Source organism: Odocoileus virginianus, chromosome 23, assembly GCF_023699985.2.
Source record: "Odocoileus virginianus isolate 20LAN1187 ecotype Illinois chromosome 23, Ovbor_1.2, whole genome shotgun sequence".
Classification (NCBI taxonomy): Eukaryota; Metazoa; Chordata; class Mammalia; order Artiodactyla; family Cervidae; genus Odocoileus; species Odocoileus virginianus.
The window spans coordinates 5,245,991-5,270,201 of record NC_069696.1 but is presented as its reverse complement, the minus strand read 5'-3'; the positions used below and the strand labels follow the sequence as shown (position 1 = coordinate 5,270,201).

Here is a 24,211-nt window from a genome sequence, read left to right as displayed (position 1 = left end):
AACCCAGCGTGGCCAAATAAATAAATAAATATTTTTTAAAAGAGAGGTCACTTTTGTTTTGTCTGAACCACAGAGACTTCACATCCTCGACTTTACCGAGAAACATCTGTGTAGCAGTGCCGTTTGGATTCATGCGCTGCTCTTATGGCTCGGCAATGACTGTATTTTATCATTTGTTTTTGAAAGCCCAGCCTAACATGTTAGAAGTCTGAATCTCGGCAGAGAGAAACTGGATTCTAAAACGTTTTCTGAAATTAACAAGCGAAGAGTCTTTTGGTTTCCCCTAACACAGTGCTTTGCAATGGCTATCACTCAGGACGGCTGCATCGAGTGTTTGTGTCTATTCTTGTCCAAAAATCACTTAGAAAGGAGTCTCAGATAACCAATTTGAAGCTATTGGGATGTTATTTTTAACCCACAGAAGGAAAAAATTGCAATTTTTTCATGTTCTTATGGGTTTGGGAGAAAGGAAATTTTTGGCAAGAACTGGTGTTAGAATTATCCTCTATGTCAACCATAGGACTCTAATTTAACAAGGGCACCAAACCATAATTTGACTGCTTATAACCAAAAGGGCTCTGGGTTAAGTGGGGTCTGCTATTTCCATAATTATAGATTAAGGTTGAAACGAAAGATGTACAGAAACTCCAGCTTCTTTTCCCTCAGTCACAAACTGGCATGAGGCCCCATTACTAAACCACTGCTGTGTGAAATCTTAGAAGTTTTTCATTGATTATATATTTTTATGGTTAGTGTATTTCAGCAAAGCTATTCTTATCGCTGGTAAACTCTTAATTCAGTAATCTGATTTCAACATGAGGAAGTCTGTTTTTCATCAAAGCAAGTTTCTGACCTGTAAAAAATACTGTTTTATGTTTGCCTTAAACATATATTTCCCACAAACTATAATTCTATGAGACAAGACTTATTTTGCTATATCGAGATTCACTCTAGATAACACAGTTTCAGTGTGTTTTGGGAAGAATTGACGGTTTTAAGATAATGTAGGTGCTTGTCTATGTAAGCTTCAGAATACTACCATCAGATTTGACCGGAATATGCTATCTGTGTTTTCTGCGACACGAAAGCACTGTTGCTTGTACACCAAGAGAAACGCTTGTAAACCTGCAGATTAATTGTGTTATTTGAGCTCAGAGTTGCCAGTGCCTGACAGATAGTCCATCGGGGGACTGGTGTATGGTAGTCTTGTTGTAATAATATATACACAGGAGATGAGAACATTGGTGCCCACGCAGTGTTGGGCTGTGAGAATTCACAGCTATAGGGAGCTGGTGGCAAATGCCCAGCAGCATAAGTTATGCAGAAGATGATCAAAGATGACCAGGTGTTGGATGCAAAATAAACTCGGAGTGAGGGCAGGAGCATGAGAGGGTTGGTGGAGGAGAGCCCCGTGCTCCGAGTCCTGGGGAAGGTGTGGTCGGCCATGGGGAGGACCTGCCGTGTCCAGACTACTACGTATAACCCGGGATGGAGGCACCTGTCGTGAAGATGATGGTTCAAGATCTAACATCTTGGATTTCAGTTCAACTCAACAAACATCTGTTGGATATACCGCACTGCTCATGATTTGGTGGAGGTAGCAATAAACACTTATGACACGGGCTTTTTTTTGTTTAGTCCAGGGATCTGTGAGAAACTGTAGGAGCAAAGAAGCAGGAGTCTCGAGGAGTCTTGAAGGACAAGGCCTCAGGAGGGAAGGCACATCAGGGAGCCCATACCTGTCTTCTGGGAGATTTAGGGGTCAACCAGCCAGTTCATGGGCAGAATTAAACTATAAATTTAAATGGCCAACAAAACAGAAGAAGTTGTTCCTACTTATATTTGTTATCACCCGTGACTATTTCTGCTTCTTATTTTTGTGTTTATTTACTCTGTTAAATCTCCCAGGCTCAAGCAACTTTCTCCTGAAATAAATAAAATTAGGAAGTTAGTATATAATTGAGAAGATTCCATGTGACTGTTCATGAACCTGAGGGCAGAGACAAGACCTCAGATTCCCCATTTGGGGAGCATAAAGACCTCTGTGGAGATTTGGAAGGTCTAATGACATAACATGCATTTGTTAGAAACGAAACCTTTGGGAGATTAACGCATCTTTTTCTCTGAAGACACTGAATTCTCATTTACAGTTGGGAAATCCATATAATTTGATCCAAATTAGTGTACCGGTTTAGTCGAGAGGCTGATTCTTTGTCATTGTTAATGGCCTTAACTCTGTAAGGAAGTTATTTAGAAAGAGGAAGGTTGTTTTCACTTCACAGCATTTGTCTAGGCTTTCTCTTGTTTCTCCCAAAATGTGTGTGTGTCAGTCACTCATAAAATGAAGCTGCTTCTCACCCACTGGGAACCTCCAGTGTTTGGAGATCATGGGACCCCTGATTTGTGAGGTGCAATAAAACCATGTCACGTGAAAAGAACCAGACCAGGGGCCAAAGATAACAGTGCTATGTGGACTCTTGGGGCCAGCGAAGGTTCTGTCCGGGTTTGGTCAGTGGAGCTGAAGCAGAGGGTGAATGAAAGAATGTGACTTTACAGGCATTAAAGAGCATGCAGATGGAATGCGTCTTTAGTGCAGAGTCCGAATGGGGTGGAAGGGCCGGTCAACACAAAGCAGCCATGCAGCCCGTTACCCAGCCATGAATACAGAGCCCCCCTCGCAACCCCTGCCCTTAGACACCCCGCTTCCTGCACCCCCTTCTCCTTCCTCCCTCCACCCTTCCTTGGGTCCTTGTGAGAGTTCACATGAACCTTAATTTAAACAAGATGAATTCCCATCTCTTATAACCAAGTCTTCAAGTCATTCAAACATAAACATTGTTTTTATACTCTGTGTATTTTGTTTGTAAAGCCAGAGGAGGGGTATATTTTACGCAAACAGATTGAACCGGAAACAGGACTGTGGCCGCAGGAGTCTACCCCCCCTCTCCAATGTGTCAGGCGTGTGAACTGCCCACCTGCACCCACCTCCAGCTCTGACAGTTCATGACCCTCACTTTCTGTTTAACTATCCTCTGGTCTTTTGGAAGGACAGTAGCTGTGTATGTGTGCATGTGCACGCACACGCACGCTTAGAAACAAATGCCAGTAATCAGTCACCATCTTTGGGGTCGAGCTACAAAAACTATAAAGGGAAAATCAGGACAAGAAATCAAGCAATTCTATATTCGAGCAAAGCCTCAACAACAAGTGTTTACACCAAGTATATGATTAGATGTTCTTGGTCCTTCCACTGGGATTATTATTCCACTCATTTGAGAAAGACTTACTGAAGGGAATGGGGTTTGAAGGAATTTTAAGATTTTTGGCTTATCCTTAAGTGCCCAGAAGAGGTTTGTGTAATTCACACCCCCTGGTTTCCATGGCTTTTCCCAGTGCAAAGAGAGGACTTAAATGCCTTCTTTCCTGCCTACTGACCTATCCTTTTGAGAAAAATTTGTGAGATTACTTTGAAAGGGAATGAGAGGGGGTGGGAGGGGCGGGAGCAGTACCACATCAGACATCCTATCCTGCCTTCGCAGACGTCACCGTCGCAGTTCCAGCTTACCTACTCAGTAACCATATGGAAATACGGCTTATATTTTAAAGTTGCACACATTAGCATGAATATTGCTAAAAGGTCACAAACCACCTTCATGATTTGGAGTTGAAAGATTTTTGAGGCCAAATATGAAACAAATGACGAATGTCTTCAAAGAAGAGATTTAGAGAAATATTTGTTAAAACATAAACTAGACGAGTTAATCCCCAGGGAGGTTGCAGAATAACCTCACGCACCATGCTAACGAGGATCGGAGGTCCCCTAATGCAGGTGAGCTCAAGGACATCTGCTTTTCCCTCTGTGACCCTTTCAACCAGCCTCTTCAAATATCAACTTTAGACTTTTCTGCTGGAGAAATTTAAAAAGAAGAAAACAACACTATCAGATCCCATCAGCTTGTTCTCTCTCATGTCTGTTGTACCCTCAACATTTAGATGTGAAATCTAATACAGAAATTCTGCTTTGCTCATCTTTCTTGCAGAATTAGAAGGAAAGTAGAAGGCGTAAATAGATGACATTTTAACAGACAGGTCCCAATGGTGATACCTTGCCTACTGCCTCAAACATTTCTCTTTTCAACCAAGAATCCCCAAAGCATGACATAAACCAGGCCAAGGCAGTTTTTAGGCAGAATTTCACAGCTGTGCTGTTAAAGGCCTGCATTCATCAACAGGAAGAAGACTGCACTCAAAATGTGTTCATGGCGTGGGGGGGCCCATCCTGGGCATCATTAACTGGTTTAGAGTGAATATCAACAGGATCTTCCTAGTCCTCCCCCCACCTTGGGGTCTCTTACCTCCAGGAGAGACATAAGAGCAGCTGAGCTGAGCCTCATGCACCAGCGTACCCCTGGAGCCCGCCTGGGGGGCAGCAGGGCGGCGGGGCAGTGGCTGGTACCCGGGCGTGGAGTGGGGGAAGAAGGCTCGCAGCATGGCGGGTCTGGGGCCCCGGAGCACTCAGAGCATCTCCTGCTGACCGCTCAGTGCCCCGTGTCCCAGACTCGAGCTAGGCTGCAGCGACCACTCCCAAGTCTGAGAATGCCAGGAGTGCACCTTCTCCCTCGGTCCTGTTCAGCTTGTCTTCTTTCCTCCCTGTGGCACCCACTGCCCACCCCAGGCTGGCCTCGTCCTGCGGCCGCCCGGGAAGAAGGGACGCGAGATGTGATGGATCTATCAGCCCATCAGCTCAGCACCTCCCGGCTGGTGACAGGCTCTGGTTTGCGTGGGTCACCACCAGCCGCTGGGACACAGGACAGCGATAGGCCTGCCCAGCTGGAACGCGGGCCCGAGAGGCGGGGGCTCCCATGGAATGTGGCCCAGGCTGGGAAACTATTTTAAGGAGAAGAAAGTTAGGCCCAGTTCTGTGTGTTATCTCATGCTCTCTCTCGGGAGAGAGGACTTGGTAAATCTGTTTTTCCTCCTCGACTGTTTTAAGCTGTACATTCAAATAGCACATTAACTGGGATGAAAAGAGTTGTTTCAATATGACCCCGTTCTAATCTTAAAGCCATGCTGCTTTAGAGATAAGCGGTCAGTTGGGTCCTCAGGAAACCTCTATGGTGTCCCTCCATCGCTTCAGGCCCGGGCCCCTCTCCGTTCCCCCATCAGCATCTGAAACATGTTCCCACGGATATCTTCCCCTCCGTCTGCATTTCGGGTTTCTCGTAGTAATAACATAGACCGCTTTTCCACTTATGTCAATAGTTTGCTTGGCATCCGATCCTTATGAGAACCTGGTTCCTTAAATGTCACAAGTATGTAACATCCCCCCCAAAATTCCAACTGATATATTTCTACTTTCATGTTCTTCTGACAAGACATAAATGGCTGCTCTTTCCTGGCTACCGGGCTTCCACTTCCTCGGTGACGTGTTTTTCCCTGCGGCTACCGCTTTCCTCCTTTGGTAGTTTTGGAAAATTCCATCTCCATGGAGAGGAATCTTCACTGTAACCAGAGAACAGAGCAGGATCCTGGGTTTGTAACGAGGACTGAAGCCCCAAAACACGCAACGCCTTCAGGTTTCTCAGTCGCTGTGATCGTAGTGTCGGTGATCCAATCCACTCTCACTCAGGGGAGCACACAGCGATGGGTTGGCCTGCGGGACTCTGTAGGGACAGCTGGCACCAGGGATCAATGTCTATGGGCCGGGAAGAGCCCAGAGTCAAGTCCTGAGAGACTCACTTAATGGTCTTGGGGCAAAAGACTTTCTTTTGGCTACCAAGGCTCTCAGCGCGTAGGCTTCAAAACACAGACTCTTTTTCCAGAGTGTCCATGTATCAGAGAGCAGTATGTGTGTGTATTTCAAAGAACGCGCAGTGGTCCGATCAAGAGAAAGCTGGGTTTATTTTTTCCATTTGCCCCGCCCCTGCACTCACAGGTAAGATAAAGATTCCTGGTGCACGGACCACAAAAATTACCCCCATTTATAGGGGTCAGATTTATAGAGTCCTTTTAAAAGCATCTGCTTAACACAGCACTAAAACAACACTTCTGTACCTTTCACTGAGTCTTCACTGACAAGAAAGAGAAAGACCCACAGGGCCACTGGTAGGTGAGTCAGGGTGGGACAGGGGCAGTGATTAAAATATCACAAATGTTTTAATGACCAAATAATACCCATATAATTAAATATTTTGGAAATATAAATTAAGAAAAGTATTTTTTAAGTATATTTTGTTGACTCTCATTGTCCTGTCATAACTTAGCAGCTGTTTTCAGTGAAGATTTTTTAAATGTGTGTGTAGCTAATGTGTTATTGGTGTGATTAATATTACCAGATCCTCGACTAGATCTTTATAAACTTATTTTAGACCTGTTTGTGTCATTGTTGAGTCGCTAACTAGTGTCCAACTCTTTTGAGACCCCATGGACTGTAGCCTGCCAGGCTCCTCTGTCCATGGAATTCTCCAGGCAAGAATACTGGAGTGGGTTGCCATTTCCTCCTCCAGGAGATCTTCCCGATCCAGGGACTGAATCCGAGTCTCCCATGTCTCCTGCACTGGCAAGTGGAATTTTTACTGCTGAGCCGCCTGGGGAGCCTTTGGACCTGTTTAGCCTTTGCTATAAAAATGACATAGATTGTACATACTAATATATACGACTTACTTGAAAATTAACTGAATCAATAGCAACTGTATTATGCCACATTGTTCTTTCATCACTAAATCATTAAGTCATGGTTGTATCTGGTCTTTCAAAAGTTGTAAATATTCTGTGCAGACACTTTGGAGTTGCAGATTCATTACTGAATTTTATTTTCCCAGCACTGTATCCTCACTTAAGGCCTCCAAAACCAATCTTTCAGTTAATAACACCTTTCCGGGAAAAAGGAGAAGGGAGAGAAGCTTCCAGGCCTAATATGTGTGTCAGGTGTCCAATAGCTAAGAAGATGGAGCGTGCGCGCGCACGTGTGTGTGTGTGTGAACGTGTTTATATGTGTGAGAGCTCTGTGTGAGTGTGTATATTTGAGATTTGTGTGTGTGTGAACATGTTTGTGTGCATGAGCGTTCTCTGTGAGCATGTGTATGTGAGAATGTGTGTGTGTGTGAATGTGTTTGTGTGCGTGAGAGCTCTGTGAGCATGTGTATGTGAGAATGTGTGTGTGTGCACATGTTTGTGTGTGTGAGTGTGTGAAGGCATGTGAGGCAGTGACGCTGCAGAGCTGAAGGGCAGAGAGCTGGGGCTCGTCTTCAGTCTGCTCATCCGTCTAAGCATTTGCCACGTGCCTGTTGTGTCCAGGTGCTGTATTTGTAAGGACAGGACACTTCAGTGTGTGTCTGTGCATGCATGTGTGTGTGCATACCTTCTCTTTGGGCTTAAAAATCCCCAGCTCAAGGTTTTCAAGCTTTGACTCCAGCGACTAGTTCATTTATTGTACGAGTGTGTACTCCCCTCATGGTGGAAAGGGGATTTGTTTCCCCTTCTTGAAGACATTCATTCACTGGCCCTGTGTTTCTTGCAGTGTCCATCTATGGAATTTGGTTTTATGACAAGGAAGAGTGCCAAAGAATTGCAGAGCTGATGAAGAAGTAAGTGCTGTGGGATGTGTTCTGTGTTTGAGTGTGTGGGACTGCGCCATGGGTAAACAGAGCCCATCTCCGACTGCAGCCCCATCACCGTGCTTAGGAACACCTGCACCATTACTCACCAGATGAAGAATAAGCGTAAATGACAATGTCTCACGCTTCCACGTGATAAGATTTATTATGTAGGGTGGCCCCCTCTTTTTTTTCTGTGCATGTGATCTGTAATATCAGTTTTTCTGGATGGCAGTTTTCCTTAATACCATCCTCATTTATAAATTAGCAGCTTTTTCCTCTGAAAAGCTATTGGTATATCTCAGTGAGGAGGACATTCAGAGTGTTTCTGAAAGGCTGCCCCACCTCCTCTGGAGTCCCCATGCCCTCCTGCCCCCAGGACTCCCCTCCATCTGCCTGTGGGTCTTGAACCCCCCTCCCATGTGACTTTTCAAGGGCTTTGCTGAGTCTTTGTTTTCAATATCTTCGGAAATATCTGAGCTAATACTAGTTTAGTGATCAGCAGATGGACTCTCTCTCTCTTTTGTGTTTCTAGTCTTTTTTCTATTAATCTTGGAGGCCTTGTTGACTGGTGCCGGTCGGCATGAGGCTGGGGGTACTTACATGACAGTCTCCTGGTCCTGCTCTCGCTCCCCTGATGACCTGAGAGGATGCCCAGGTCGGCATGCTGTCCCCCTGGGGGTCTGTCAACCCTCTGAGGTTCTCAAGCCTCAGAGCCACTCACGGGAAGGGAGTTATTTCCCTGCATTCCTGTGGCTGGTTCAGAGCTTGGGAGCGAGTGAGCTTCCTGCATGCCATGACCCTGGGCCAGGACTGGGCTCAGCCATACATGGAATCCAGCTGCCTCCCACACAGGCTCAAGCAAGCAGCTCCATCTGCAACAGAACCAACCATTTGTCAGTTTTAAATCCTAGGTCAATGAAATGGCCAAAGTAGCAGGGAAACATATATACTACCATCTGTAAAGTAGATAGCCAGTGGGAATTCGCTTGTATGGCTCAGGGAGCTCAACCCAGTGCGCTGTGACAACCTAGGGGTGGAAGATGGGAGGGAGGCTCAAGAAGGTAGGGCCATATGCAAACCTGTGGCTGATTCTTGTTGATGTATGGCTCAAAAGTGGCCCTGAAATATGGGCTGTGGGGAGCACTTTTTTATAGATTAAGACTGATTTCTGAAAAGCCGAGCTGGTAAGAGCTAATTTTAGGTAAACAGCTCAGGCTGCAGATGGTGATTAAGTGTGTTCAAACTGGTATTTACCACCGTAACAGCTAGTTCCTAGAACATTCCTGTGATTGTAAACTGTGCGGTGGATAATAATAGCAGGGCTTCATATAGATTAAAAGGCACCGTGTCCCCCAGCCAGGAGGCCGTGTGAAGACACTTAGGTTCTGTGGCGATTCCTCAGCAGCTGGGGCAGGACCTGCTTGGTGACGAGCAATTAGCCAAGTGCGATGCATGTGGACTCCCCGCCCATTCTCAGAGTTGAGCCTCAGCGAACCCGCAGCTTTCTTTCCCTGCAGACTTCATGGCAGCGATGGGGAAGCGTGATGGTCAGAGCCCTCCTATAGGAGGGAGACGTGTCCCCATGCCAGCGGGGAAGCAGTCTGGCCTCCCCTCTGCAAGGTTTTCAGGAGAACAGAAGGCGCTTCCCAGTGCTGTGTTTTCACGCCCCCTCTTCTGGGGTGGGACCTTAGCTGTGCTTCTAAACCACCCAGGACACGGGGGCTGGGCTCAGCTGTGCTTCAACTCCCAGGCACTTTGGAAGAAGGGGGAGACTGGATCTGCCATGTTGGGAACCCAGTCTCCAGGTTGAGAACCCTGAATTGGGTTCCCCAGCAGTTCAGGGGTCCCTCCAAATGCTCACAATAAGGAGTCACAGACTTCTTCTGAAAAGGACCCAATAGAGAATACTTTCAGCCTTGCAGGGCCACCTGGCCTCCGTCCCAGCCCCTCAACCCTGCCCTGGCTGGGTGACAGCTGCCACGGGACACCAGGCAGGGCGGAGGCCACCCCTCTCCAGATGCAGTCCTGTGGTCAGTGAGCTTGGGATCTCAACTCCCATGTCTCTCCCATCAGTTCCAGCAGTCTTTTTTCTAATATGATTGTAACAAGATAAAAACAACTGGGTGAGAACTGGCTGGTCGTGTTAAGCTGTCTTTTCTGGTGTGGATCTCCCCTCTAATTTTCTAGCCTCACTCAGTACGAACAGCTGAAAGCCCACCATGGAGCGGGAGCTGGGGCCTCGCCTGTGAGCCTTGGCTCAGGAGAGGGCAAGGAGGCCGACATCTTGCGGATGCTGACCAAGGCCAAAGACGAGTACACGAAGGTGAGTCCCGTCCCCATGGTGACGCAGACTCCGATTCCAGCTGGGGACCTGCTGGCTGAGGCAGACTTGGTGCCATTCCTTTTGCCAAACAGAACTGTATGAGAAATGCCATCTTTGTTGACTTTTAGTAGACTGAAGACTGTTTGCTTTTAAGCGGATTAAAACGCAGCCCCCGGGGCTTCCCTGGTGGCTCTGTGGTAAAGAATCCACCTGCCAAATGCAAGAGATGCAGGTTCGATTCCTGGGTCAGGAAGATCCCCTGGAGGAGGAAATGGAACCCACTGAAGTGTTCTTGCCTGGAGAATCCCATGGGGGGCTATGGTCTATAGGGTCGCAAAGAGTTGGACGTGACTTAGCAACTGAAAAACAGCAGCAAAAACACATCATGTGCATAGTGTTCATCGCTCAGCTGAGAGATAAGTAACAGAAGACGCTCTTTCTCCTGCCGTCACCAGCCAGGTTATTTCCAGAAGCACCTGCACAGTCACACTGTCCTTGCTCCATATCCTCCTCGCCTTCTCACTGCCCAGGTATGACACCTGGCCCGCTCCGGGGCACCCGCCATGTGACCTGGGCAGTCCAGCCTCGCCGCCCCTGGGGGAGCCGCTTCTCCCTCTGCTCATCCATCAGCAGAGGACATCTTTGAAGGCTCTCTCCACGTGTTCTTGGTCCCTCATGTGGCTTCTGGCCCACTCACCGGAGGTACCTGCGCCAAGAGCCCCCAGGTGGGGCAGGTCTGCTCACATCTGTGTCACCCAGTCTTCTGACACACAGAGTGTGGGCATCAGAAGCAGCCCAGGCCTGGGTATGGGAAGGTGGGCATCCAACACTGCCCTTTCTCGGGAGTCTTGCTGTGAGAGCATGGATCTCCAGTGACCACGAGTCTTCAGACAGAGTGCTGGATGTCGGGCACATCCCAGGAGAACAGCACAGCTCTGATTGAGTCTTACACTGACTGACCGCTAAGGCCTCTGCAACTCCAAACCTCTTACACGTGTGATAATCCCGGAAAGTGAGAGAGGAAATGCTTTGAGCTGGAGGATGGTGATATTGATAAAGTAAAGCCTGGCAGCACTACAAATGACTTTTTATATGAAGTTAATAGAGTAATTTGAAAAACTTGTTTTGGACAATATTTTATGTTTTCTCCCTGAAAAAGCAAATGCCTGTGAATCTGCTGTGAAGTAGCTGCACTGTGACCTTGAGCTTCCTCCTCCATGAGACTTGGTTGGAGGGCAGGTGAGGGGCGGGGAGTGGCTGGGCCAGGGGGGCCAGGAGCTGTGGGGCTACATGCTGAGTCTTCAGAAGTGGCCTGTTTTGAAGAACATCTGTGCACACGTATAACTGAACCACTTTTCTGAACACCTAAAGCTAGTACAATTTTATAGGTCAACTATACTGCAATAAAAAAATTAATCAGTGGACTGTTCTGTATTTAAGACTGTTTTGTGGTTTAAGGCAAAAAGGAAGATTTGTCCTCTGGATATAGCTCTGACTTAGCTATGAAATTAAAGAAAGTATTGATGTTCAATGAGAAGATTTAGTGGAGAAAGGGAGATTAGTGGAGAAATAACTCCAGAAAGAATGAAGAGAGCCAAAGCAAAAACAGCACCCAGTTGTGGATGTGACTGGTGATGGAAGCAAGGTCCAATGCTGTAAAGAGCAGTATTGCATAGGAACCTGGAATATTAGGTCCATGAATCAAGGCAAATTGGAAGTGGTCAAGCAGGAGATGGCAAGAGTGAACATCGACATTTTAGGAATAAGCAAACTAAAATGGACTGGAATGGGTGAATTTAACTCAGATGACCATTATATATATACTGTGGGCAATAATCCCTTAGAAGAAATGGAATAGCCATCATAGTCAACAAAAGAGTCCGAAATGCAGTACTTGGATGCAATCTGAGAAACAACAGAATGATCTCTGTTTGTTTCCAAGGCAAACCATTCAAGATCACAGCAACTCAAGTCTATGCCTCGACCAATAATGCTGAAGAAGCTGAAGTTGAATAGTTCTATGAAGACCTACAAGACCTTCTAGAACAAACACCCAAAAAAGATGTCCTTTTCATTATAGGGGACTGGAATGCAAAAGCAGGAAGTCAAGAGATACCTGGAAAATTGTAGTCTCTTAGTCATGTCCGACTCTTTGCAATCCCATGGACTATAGCCCACCAGGCTTCTCTGTCCATGGGATTTTCCAGGCAAGAGTACTGGAGTGGATTGCCATTTCCTTCTCCAGGGGGTCTTCCTGACCCAGGGATCGAACCCAGGTCTCGACATTGCAGGCAGATGCTTTACCCTCTGAGCCCAGAGTAACAGGCAAATCTGGCCTTGGAGCACAAAACGAAGCAAGTCAAAGGCTAACAGAGTTTTGCCAAGAGAACGCATTGATGAGAGCAAACACCCTCTTCCAAAAACACAACAGAAGACTCTATACATGGCCATCACCAGATGGTCAACACCGAAATCAGATTGATTATATTCTTTGCAACCAAAGATGGAGAAGGTCTATACAGTCAGCAAAAACAAGACTGGGAGCTGACTGTGGCTCAGATCATGAACTTCTTATTGCCAAATTCAGACCTAAATTGAAGAAAGTAGGGAAAACCACTAGACCATTCAGGTATGACCTAAATCAAATCCCTTACAATTATACAGTGGAAGAGACTAAAAGATTCAAGAGGTTAGATCTGATAGACAGTGTGCCTGAAGAACTATGGATGGAGGTTAGTGACATTGTACAAGAGGCAGTGATCAAGACCCAAGAAAAAGAAATGCAAAAAGGCAAAATGGTTGTCTAAGGAGGTCTTACAAATAGCTGATCCATGGCTGATTCATGTCAATATATGACAAAAACCACTACAATATTGTAAAGTAATTAGCCTCCAACTAATAAAAATAAATGGGAAAAAAAATAGCTGAGAAAAGAAGAGAGGCTAAAGGCAAAGGAGAAAAGGAAAGATATACCCATTTGAATGCAGAGTTCCAAAGAATATCAAGGAGAGATAAGAAAGCCTTCCTCAGCGATCAATGCAAAGAAATAGAGGAAAATAATAGAATGGGAAAGACTATAGATCTCTTCAAGAAAATTAGAGATACCAAGGGAACATTTCATGCAAAGATGGGCACAGTAAAGGACAGAAATGGTATAGACCTAACAGAAGCAGAAGATATTAAGAAGAGGTGGCAAGAATACACAGAACTATACAAAAAAGATCTTCATGACCCAGATAATCACAATGGTGTGATCACTCACCTAGAGCCAGACATCCTAGAGTGCAAAGTGAAGTGGGCCTTAGGAAGCATTACTACGAACAAAGCTAGTGGAGGTGATGAAATTCCAGTTGAGCTATTTCAAATCCTAAAAGATGATACTGTGAAAGTGCTGAACTAAATATGCCAGAAAATTTGGAAAAACTCAGCAGTGGCCACAGGACTGGGAGAGGTCAGTTTTCATTCCAATCCCAAAGAAACGGAATGCCAAAGAATGTTCAAACCACCACACAATTGCACTCATCTCACACGCTAGCAAAGTAATGCTCAAAATTCTCCAAGCCAGTCTTCAGCAATACGTGAACCGTGAACTTCCAGATGTTCAAGCTGGATTTAGAAAAGACAGAGGAACCAGAAATCAAGTTGCCAGCATCTGCTGGATCATCAAAAAAGCAGGAGAGTTCCAGAAAAACATCTACTTCTGCTTTATTGACTATGCCAAAGCCTTTGACTGTGTGGATCAAAATGTGGAAAATTTTTAAAGAGATAGGAACACCAGACCACCTGACCTGCCTCCTGAGAAATCTATATGCAGGTCAAGAAGCAGCAGTTAGAACTGGACATAGAATAACAGGCTGGTTCCAAATCGGGAAAGGAGTACATCAAGGCTGTATATTGTCACCCTGCTTATTTAGCTTATATGCAGAGTATATCATGTGAAATGCTGGGCTGGATGAAGCACAAGCTGGAATCAAAGATTGCCGGGAGAAATATCAATAACCTCAGATATGCAGAAAGTGAAGAAAAACTAAAGAGCCTCTTGATAAAAGTGAAAAAGTTGGCTTAAAACTCAACATTCAGAAAACTAAGATCTTGGCATCCAGTCCCATCACTTCATGGCAAATAGATGGGGAAATAATGCAAGTAGTGAGAGACTATTTTCTTGGGCTCCAGAATCACTGCAAATGGTGACTGCAGCCATGAAATTAAAAGATGCTTGCTCCTTGGAAGAAAAGCTATGACCAACCTAGACAGCATATTAAAAAGCAGAGACATTACTTTGCCAACAGAGGTCTGTCTAGTCAAAGCTATGGTTTTTCCACTAGTCATGTGTGGATGTTATAGTTGGACTATAAGAAAAGCTGAGTACCGAAGAATTGATGCTTTTGAACTGTGATGTTGGAGAAGACTCTTGAGAGTCTCTTGAACTGCAAGGAGATCCAACCAGTCCATCCTAAAGGAAATCAGTCCTGAATATTCATTGGAAGGACTGATGCTGAAGCTGAAACTCCAGTATTCTGGCCACCTGATGGGAAGAACTGACTCATTGGAAAAGACCCTGATGCTTGGAAAGATGAAAGCCAGGAGGAGAAGGGGACAACGGAGGATGAGATGGTTGGATGGCATCACCAACTCAATGGACATGAACTTGAGTAAGCTCTGGGAGTTGGTTGTGGACAGGGAAGCCTGGCATGCTACAGACCATGGGGTTGCAAAGAGTTGGACATGACTGAGCAACTGAACTGAACTGAGAAGATTTAAAAGTAGAAGAAAGAAAGTGAAATTGCCCATAACCCTACCACCCAACAATGTCTGCCTTTAGTACTTCAATTATATTTTCCCCCAGGCTTCCCCGCCTCGTGGATTCTCGTATCTGTGTGATAAACAGGCTCATGTGATGTAGCTGTTAAGGCCTTGGGTTTTCTGCAAAGAATCCTTTATACACTTTTGCCAACTCTGTTTTTCCAAGGAGGGAAAGGCACAGAAGCTTTGGGTAGGGAGAGGCGTAGAAGCTTCAACCACTGGATAATGAGCTGCAAGCCGTGGAAGTCAGTGGTGTCTTGTTCTGAGCACTTTTTACATGAAAATGAAGCTTCATTGGTAGATGGCCTGTGGTGGTGACTCAGGAAGCAGCTGCTGGCCGCTTGCCCAAGGGGGTGCTGTCCAAGGCCCACCTCGGTGTGTGCAGAGTAAAGCAGTTGGCAACCCAGGGACCCTGAGTGCAGATGCGAGCACTCGCAGAAGTGAGTCGAGCCTCCACTGTCTTCGGCCTGGCCAGCAGGCTGTCAAGCCTTTTCACGCCAGCATTCTATCAGTGACTCTGTCAGGGACCACATTCTGTTCTCATGTTGCTGATCCACATCTCGGAAGCCAGGCCAGTGGTCCTGTGGCTATAACTCACCTGAGAATTAGAAATAACATTTTATGATTCAGAAAGTGATTCCATGTGCCATTTAATACTAGTGCCAAATATGCAAATGGTGAACGGAATTCTTGGCTGGAAAAAGTCCTTTGTGCAGTGAACTTTCCAAACCGAAGCAAGCACAGTGGTGATCAGCCCCAGCCCCGACATCCTCAGATAGAAAGTGCAGCCAACAGCCGTGAAGCTTATGGGAACGAATCAGGGTCCGGGGGGGTTGGGGTGGGGGAAGGTTGTATTCACGGCCACTCCACGCTGGGGACAGAGAAGTGTGTCCTGGCCCAAGGGCACAACTGTGCCATTGAAACAAATGATGCCACGAAGCCCACCTTGCGGAAGACCACACTTTACAGCTTTATTTGCTGTTTCAGCAAGGGAGACACAGACAACACTGCCCTACCCTCCCTGCCTTGAATCCCAGTGTGTGAGCAATTGCACAGTTGATTAGATTAATGGGTAGTGATGACTCAGGATCCGAAATGACGAGGCTTGTCTCTCGTCCCTTTCTCTGTGAAATTCTAATTTGTAGTGAGCGGTTCAGAACACTCGGATTTGAATTATTCTGTTTATGCAAAAATCACTCATTAAATAAGGATGATGTTAGTAATTTTTAAATTAGTTGTTTGAGTCAGCTTTACCCATCGGTTTATAGACCAAAGAAGGTCAGTCACTCTAAGAATGCAGCTCTCCAGTCTTAAGTGAGCTGCCAGCTGGGCTCGGAGCCCTCCCCCGACCCAGACGAGGCGCCAGGGGAGCCTTTGTACTGCTGATTACCTCAGGAGAGCCGGAGACTTTGTTAAAGCTGCTGCTTCTCAGGCAGACCCACAGACTGTCACACCTCCGGGTGTCTCCGGGCCTCTGGATTCTGCAGGCCAATGGAGTACCGCTGAATTGTGCCACTGAGACACACTCAATCTGAATTTGATTTAGACTCAAACATAGCTTGGGCTTCCCAGGTAGCACTAGTGGTAGAGAACCCACCTACCAATGTAGGAGATGTAAGAGACCTCGGGTTTGATCCCTGGGTCGGGAAGATCCCCTGGAATAGTAAATGGCTACCCACTCCAGTATTCTTGCCTGGAAAATTCCATGAACAGAGGAGCCTGGCAGGCTACCGTCCGTGGTGTTGCCCAGAGCCGAACACAACTTAGCCACTGAGCACACAGATACGATAAAGAGCATGAAGGTGCGTTCTTTTTAAGAGATTAAAGTTTCTTTTACACCAAAAATGAGGTTCTTTTTTCCATTTCAGTGTAAAACCTGCTCTGAGCCCAAACAGATCAGCAGCTCGTCTGCCATCCACGACAACCCCAACCTCATCAAGCCGATTCCAGTGAAACCCAGTGGGAGCCGGCAGCAGCGGGGCCCTCGACCCAACCAGGTGCATGGTCCTTGCTCTCCACCTGGTCCCAGTGATTCCTGAGGGACTTTGGCCCTGAGGCTGGTCAGGGGCGAGGGGGTGGGGGGCTGTGCTGTGGAGGTGCCCTAGAGTTGATCCAGGACAGAGAGATTTCAAAGTGGAGATTTTGTCATTATGTATAATTTGCTCTTCCTACAAAGGGTTGCTGTTTTTACGTTTGGCATTTCCCTTACTCTGTGCTAATCCCTGTGAACTTGACTCCTTAGAGGTTAATGTGTTCCAAAAAGACAGCAGCCTAATACCACGTCGGAGCCGATGAGACCGTTACCCATTGGGCCATATCCTTCTGAGGTTGGCCACTGACAAGAGGCAGCCCTCCCCTTGGCACCCAGTCCTGGGCCATGTGCCCTGTGTGGGTGGGACTCCTGGTCTAAGGACTGGTGTCAAGTCCCCCTTTAGAACCCATGACCCTTCACTGTATTTGCATCTAAGATACAAACATGAAACATGACATCGGTTTTTGTATGAGTATATGTATTTTTCAGAATACCCCAGCATTAGCAAAATAGCTAATCTGCAAATTCCATCACTTGAGTGTGGGTTTAACCAGTACCTATGGTTATTCCTCATCAAAAAAACATTTTATAAGGGAATTGTTGGTTTAAATCCACCTTAAAGATGAACGTGGATATAAAAGACATAAGGACTGGCTCATGCAAGTCTTGCATTCAATTTTTTAAAAAAAAATATCTTTTCTAATTAACTTTTAGCTTTTATTATAAGTTTGCTTTTTGTGGAAATTGTTTACAAGAGAAACTGGAATATGTAACTTTAGGATACGCTCATGTTCTCCTAGCCCAACCGCAGGGAGCAGCAGCCTCGAGGCACCAGGGCACAGGCAGGAAGGAAGAAGACCTGTCACCAGCCACAGGGGCGTTTACGCCTCTGATGGGCTGATAGACCCACTGCTATGTATTTGGATCAAGTTAGAGACAGTGATGACTTACAACTTTCCAGCCCTTAATTTCTATCATTCTGTGGAAAACTATCAGGAATTCTGAAACCCTTGTGTTTCTGCAATTGCTCGGTGTCTCCCAGTACTTTCCTCTTGAGGAGATGATCTTCCGTCTGTGTCTGTGATTTTGCACACAGTCGTCCCCAGGCCCAGCAAGCATCTCCTGATTGCTCATCAGTCAGCAGATAGTGAGGGACTTCCACGGTGGTCCAACCATTAGGGCTCGGGCTTCTGCTTGCAAAGGGTCCGAGTTCTATCTCTGGTTAGGGATCTGTATCCCACATGTGGCTCGAAAAAATTCAACAGATACTGAAATATGACAGCCATCTTGGGGTGGGAGGGAGAAACCTATGACAAAATTTGACATTAGAAAGGCGGTCCCAGATGTGTAGTTTATGATCAGTAGGCTTTTCTATCCTCTAATCAACCCCTCGTAAATAGAAGTCATCAGGTGGGTAAGTTGGGTTTCATTCCCCTCATCACACATAACCAGATCACACATGAACACACTATCAAATGTGTGTGTTTGTTCCAGACCTCAGACCCGGAACCCCAGCACCTGTCCTTGATGGCACTCTTTGGGAAGCAGGACAAAGCCCCGTGTCAGGAGGCCACAGGGCCTCCCCAGACCCTCCCCCTGCAGCAGCAGCAGCCAGAGACACTCCCAACGCGGCAGGGGGTCGTCCGATCCCTATCCTATGAGGAGCCCCGGAGACCCTCTCCCCCCATCGACAAGCAGCTCTGCCCTGCCATTCAAAAGCTCATGATCAGGAGCGTGGACCTACAGCCTCTGGCAGAGCTGCCAGAGAACCGGCCCTGCACAGACGCCCTCAGGACAGCCTGCGCTGGGCCTGCCCGGACAGGGTCTCCCTGCAGCCGCGCACTCGCAGCCCCCGGGACTCAGAACCCGCTCCCACTGCAGAGCATCCCCGGGGCCGAGAACAGGTGTGAGCCCGGGGCGCCAGCACCTGCCAGCTCGGCCACCACCCACGCGGCCCCGGCCCAGCCCACCTGTCTCAGCAGTGCCCTCCCGCCCCAGACTCCAGGGCCCCGGGCCCTCCCCAGACCGGCACTCCCTGGCCCCAGCCCTGGCCATCAGCCAGTGGGGCCAGGCGAGGTCTCCCCACGGGAGCTGCTGCGGAGGCTCCAGGCGGTACAAGAGGACCAGCAGCTGCCTGTGCCCTGCCGCCCGGCCCTGGCGGCCAAGTTCCCCGCGGCCACCCCGAGCACTCGAGCGCGGAACCCCCTGGAGCCCTGGAGGGACCCAGCCCCCAGCACAGAGCAGCCGGCTCCCCTCCTTCAGGTGAGTGTCCTCCTGCTGGGGAGCACGGGGCAGGGTCCATGCAGGCCACGGCGTCTGCCTCCACCTCCTGCCAGGAAGGGGTCTGCTCTCTGCCCAGCGGTCTGGGAGCCCTCTTTCAAACACACTTCATTCCCAGAGAGAAGTCTTCTTGTTTCCAGGTCTGACATGGATACAAGAAAACCCTAGATCTCTGTGGTTGGAAACTTAGTTTCTGAAATTGTTCAGGATGTCAGATCTCTGGCCCCCCACTAGTTATGTCGCCCACAGTAAACTGTTGTGTGTTCATGATCCAGTACATGCTTCTGGGCACTGGCTGCAGGCCAGGCCCCTCTGCACGTACTGCATGGAGGTGAGCCAGGTGCCCTGTCCCTGTGGATGCCGCAGCCTGTGGGCTCTTGACGTCCGCTGGAAAGCAGGTCACTGACCCTGGAAGGCGTAGCCTCCCTGCCTGTCTCTGCAGGCGTAGCTTAATGAGGGTCAGGAGAAGGCAGAAGCTGCTCCCTGCCCCCGCCCACGACATGCACACTGACTGCCCGAGAGGAAACGTCATTCTTAGAAATGCTCCGTCCTCCAGGGAAGCTGGTTCTCTGTGGTCATTAATAACTCAGGACAGTGAGAAAGTTGAAAGCTCATCCATTTCTTCACTGCCCATGCGCGGGCAGCATCTGGAGATCTGAGGCTCTTTTTCCATTTGGATTGGTACAGATTCATTGACAGTGCCTCAAGAACTTCAAGTTTAGGAAGTTCTTGCTATGTATTATGTGTGTCCTCGTTGGTCCTTCCATCCTATTTCGGCAAGCGGCTTACAGCAGGACCCCAGAATCGTTCACCTTTAGGAACCAAGGCAGCAGGCGTGGAGCACAGTCTTCATGTTTGTCAGACTGTGGGTCAAAGTGCTCTTGTTGGCTGTTGATGGAAATCTCACCTCTGAGCACCTGCCGTCCTGAGACAGTGGCTGCTCCCCGCCCGCATCCTCGCCCCAGAGTGACCGTGCCCCCCTTCTCTGCTTGTCCCCGAGGATTCAGACCAGACACTAGGAAGCTGGAGGTAATGGTTGGTGGTCACCCTCACGGGCATGTCCCCCTTCCGTGCTCACGGGCCCCAGGGCCTGTGCTCTACTAGTCGCCCGTGGAGTCACCTCTGCTTCAAACGACAACCGGGGACAGTTACACAAACCACCCGCCCCCTCCGCCTGCTTTCTGCCCAGGACGGTGCCGAGAGAGTGACTGAGGTCACAGCAGCTCCTGAGGGGCCAGAAGACACTACTGCAAAACCTGGTTTTAGGTCTGGTAGCCAAGAGAGGCAGGCAGACAGGTCACTTGCAGGGCCTGCAGGAGTAGCCTGCAGGAGGTTGCTGCACTCCGCCCGGCCCTGGACCCGAATGCAGAGAATCAGGAGGTGGAGGGTGAAGATGTGACCCTGCCCATCCTGCCCACGCCAGGCAAGAAACGAGGTGGTTCCCTCACAGTGGGAAGATGGGCCCCAACAGGCAGGGGCATGGACGGCCAGCCCCAAGGGAAAGGCCAGGTCCTAGATGCCGTCAAGTGGTGACTGGAAGTAGGGAAGTGAGGTGCTACTCAGAGGACGAACCTTCCTGCTGAGGCGACCGTGGTCACGACAGCAAATGCCAGGCCAATGGGTACCCGGGGTGGGGTGGCAGGGAGGTGGACATGCAGGTGGAGCCTGCCTCCTGTGGGCTGCCCTGACGCTCGGAGCTGTGGACAGTTAACCTTGAAAGCTGCTGTGTCTGCCTCACTGTCCGCACCCTCCAAGTGCGCCAGCCACCCTCACCTGCCCACCTGTCTCTGTCTCCCCCGGCAGGTCCTCTCGCCCCAGCGCATCCCGGCCGCTGTGACCCCGTCTCCACTCATGTCACCCCTGGTGTTTGCGCAGCCCAGCTGGGCCCCGCTGCAGGAGAGGAGCCGTGCGCCCTTACCCCCAGGAAACCAGGACCCTGCTGCCATCCCCACCGGCCTCCTCCTGCCCCTGCGGACTCCCGAGCCCCCGGGGACCCCCGGCAGCGCCCTGAGCAAGCCGCAGCTCCAGGAGGCCCTGCTGCACCTCATCCAGGTAGGCGGGCACCGCCCCTCCTCGGCCTCACCCGAGACCCTCAGGGAGCCCTGCCCACTTCCTGCTCCCCAAGAACCAGAGGGTGGTGCAGCAGCTCAGCGCTTCCAGGTGGATGTGTCTGTCCACTCTTCCAGGTGCTGTCCTTGGAGGAGGGACTCAGTCCTCCAGTGCAGGAAAGGAGGAGGCAGGCGCCAGTTGATCCTGCAGCCACTGGGAGGGTCCTTGGTCTGGGGGTGTTGGGAACCAGCAGGAGTTGGAGAGAGGCTGCCCTGAGCCCTGGGGAGGGGGCAGCGGGGACAGCAGAAGCGGCTGTGACAGCCCAGGCGTGTTTTACAGAGATCCTTGAAGACTGCAGTGAGGATGGGGTGGGATGACTTCCTGTGCACACTCATCCCTGTGAAATAACGAGAACAAGGACGCTTGCACAGAGCTGTGCCGGGCTGGGCCTCCGAGACCAGGAGATGGAGGCTGAGGGACAGGCCTGAGGGCACCTGCCAGCAAAGAGCAGAGCTGGGGCCGCAGCCTCACTGTCCAGCACCTCTGCCCACCCCTTGGACCAGCCACGAGGTGGCTGGGCGGCCCAGACAGAGCACACCTCAGGACTCGGGGCAGGCCCTGAAAAGAGCAGGCATTTGCTGGCAGACCCAGGCAGCTCAGCTCTCATGTTCAGGGGTCTTTGGGGTAAATAGTCTTTTGGGGTAAAAAGATTTTCGAGTTATTTTGCTTGAGTATCAGGAGACCTTGAGAGAGTGGTTAGCACTTCTGTGCTCTCTAGTCTGGCTCAAAAAGATGGAAGTCTCCTCTAGTCAGACTGTTTAGTTTGAAGGTAACGCATTTTAGAAAGGAGAGGAAGGGGCCAGGAAGCAGCTGAGCGTGAAAGCGGAGCAGACGGGAGATGCCTGCACTCCCTGATTCACAGGAAGGGGATCCCCCTCCTTTTCCAGGAGCTGCTCGTGGTAAGTTCATGAAGACTTGGGGATGACATCTATACACTTCTGTGAGCAATAGACAAAAACCCCTTAAATGTGAATGTACAGGCACTTATTCCATCTAATAACACTGTCCAAAGTTCTCTGTGCAAGGGCAGAGACACTGCGGCCCCAGACACAGGGGCTGCAGCGGCCCCTTACCCGGGCCTCGCTAGTTAGAGGTCACACATTTGTCCTCTGCACCAGCTGCTCCCCTGTGACCCCCTGGGAGTGAGTGGGCATGTGAGCTGTGGGTGGATCACCACAGCACCACAGAGCCAGGTAGGAGGGAGTCTCCAGCATCAGAAACAGAGAAAACCTCCATGGGTCCCTCGGCCCCCGGAGCAGCCCCAGAGCCCCTGGTCTCACCACTGCCCACCAGCCAAAGCCAGAGCCCTCAGCTAACCAGGCCAGCCAGGGCAGGAGTGCACTGGCTCTGGTTTCACCAAGCACATTGCCGTGAAGTCTTAACTTCGCCCACAGCAAAGGCCAGCCTCCATGGTGGTTCAGTGGAAAAGAACCCTCCTGCCAATGCAGGAGACCCAAGTTTGATCCCTGGGCCAGGAAGATCCCAAGGAGAAGGAAGTGGCAACCCACTCCAGTATTCTTGCCTGGGAAATCCCATGGACAGAGGAGCCTGGCGGGTTCCAGCCCATGGACACAACTAAACAGCAACAGCCACCCCTTGTGGGCGACTTGGGGGACCTTTCGGAGCCACTAGTGACTTCAGCCAGGCGGGCAGGATCGGATGGGTCTTGTCCTCCCTGCGCAGTCTCCAGACGCCCCGTGTCTCTGCAGGCAGCGACTGACCAGGCCTCTCTGGAGTCGGCCTCACTCCGTGCTTCCCCAAGCCTGGTGCCCCGCACTGCAGGCCACGAGCACCTGCTGATCTCCCAGCTGACCACTGAGGACCCACAGCTGATTCACACCCCCCCAACCTCCACAGCCTGGCCTGCAGCGCCCCCGTTCACACAGGCGCTTAAAAGCCAGGCACTGTGAGCACACAGGTGGGGACGAGCAGCTGAGGATCCAGGTGCTGGCCCAGCCCCAAGACAGACAAAGCCTCTGGCTGCAAGTCTCACCCCCTCGGGGCTTCTGATTCTGTTTTCCAGAATGACGACAACTTCTTGAATATCATCTATGAGGCTTATCTCTTCAGCTTGACACAAGCGGCCGTAAAGAAGACTCTGTGAAAGCAAGACGTTTCAAAACCCATGTCTGAGGCCCTCCGGCTCAAGGCTCTTTCTTGTCAAATGTTGTTTCCCTAAATGTTTCTGCCTTTTTTTACAAAAAAAAAAAAAAGGATGTATAATATGAAGTAAAATGTTTCAGACTTTTTCAGTCACGCATCTTTTTTCATCCCATCCTTCAAGGCACCTGGTGCCAAGGATTGCGTGTGTGGGAAAAGCCCTTTGCTCACGTCACGTCACAGCGAATGGTAAGCTTCAGCAGTGTTTGCTTATCCATCCTCAGCCATTTCTGGAGTATTCTCCCTGTGGAAAGGGCCCTTCCGGGAACGCGGTTTCTTTTTCATCAGCAGCTGCAGTTATTTCGGGACCTCAGAGAACATGCCAACCGCCAGGTGGCAGTGTAGGCCCGCAACCACCGACGCGCCCCACTAGCCTTGCCAGTAACAAGGGGAGTGATTTTCCAGACAAGGTCAATCTGTTTGTCAACATCCATTGGCACCGATCGCTGGGCCCTTGATGGGAAATACTTGCTGAAAGTATTCACCGCTGGTTTCTATGGGGGTCGTCCCAGGACTCCCACACACGTCCCAGGCTTCTTCAACACAGCATCTGTCCAGCCCGTTAGGCAGAAGCCAGCCTCTGCTCCCAGGGGAGCACTGTGCAATCTTCAGTGAATAGAGCTGAGAGGAAGGCCACAGATTGTGAAGCCAGTTCTGCAGGGAGGCCGTGGCCCAGACGGGCTTGTGTTCACAGAGTCAAGGGGCCCGCCCTCGGAAGGAGGCAGGAGGGCGCTCTCCAGGTTGACCTAGTCCCTGCCGCGCATCGGAGATGAAGTGAGCTTTGCGTTTCTACAGCCCTGTTTGTTTTTGGCCCGTAAAAAGATCTCCAGACGCCCACACGGGAGCCAGGCCTCGCCCTCCTTTTAGGGTCAGAAAAGAGGTGGAGAAGTAGGTTTCCTCACAGCT

At 49.5% G+C, this 24,211-nt stretch overlaps 1 protein-coding gene across 4 annotated transcripts in view; it reads left to right on the top strand.

Moving 5' to 3' along the window:
* DCP1B (decapping mRNA 1B) overlaps nucleotides 1–23,397 on the top strand; it is a 41,219-nt gene extending 17,822 nt beyond the window's left edge. The window contains exons 4-10 of one of the 4 annotated variants that reach the window (XR_011482900.1): nucleotides 7,520–7,586; nucleotides 9,786–9,921; nucleotides 16,593–16,721; nucleotides 18,251–19,018; nucleotides 20,840–21,088; nucleotides 21,223–22,044; nucleotides 22,855–22,930. Coding sequence is in view for 3 of the 4 variants with exons in the window: in XM_070453258.1 (XP_070309359.1) it covers nucleotides 7,520–7,586; nucleotides 9,786–9,921; nucleotides 16,593–16,721; nucleotides 18,251–19,018; nucleotides 20,840–21,088; nucleotides 21,223–21,462 (1,589 nt within the window). In the remaining variant the exon portion in view is untranslated. Of the gene's footprint in view, nucleotides 1–7,519; nucleotides 7,587–9,785; nucleotides 9,922–16,592; nucleotides 16,722–18,250; nucleotides 19,019–20,839; nucleotides 21,089–21,222; nucleotides 23,064–23,168 lie in introns of those variants that run through there. The other 3 variants (XM_070453259.1, XM_020900917.2, XM_070453258.1) reach the window with 3 other exon arrangements.
* The last annotated feature ends 814 nt before the right edge of the window (nucleotides 23,398–24,211 follow it).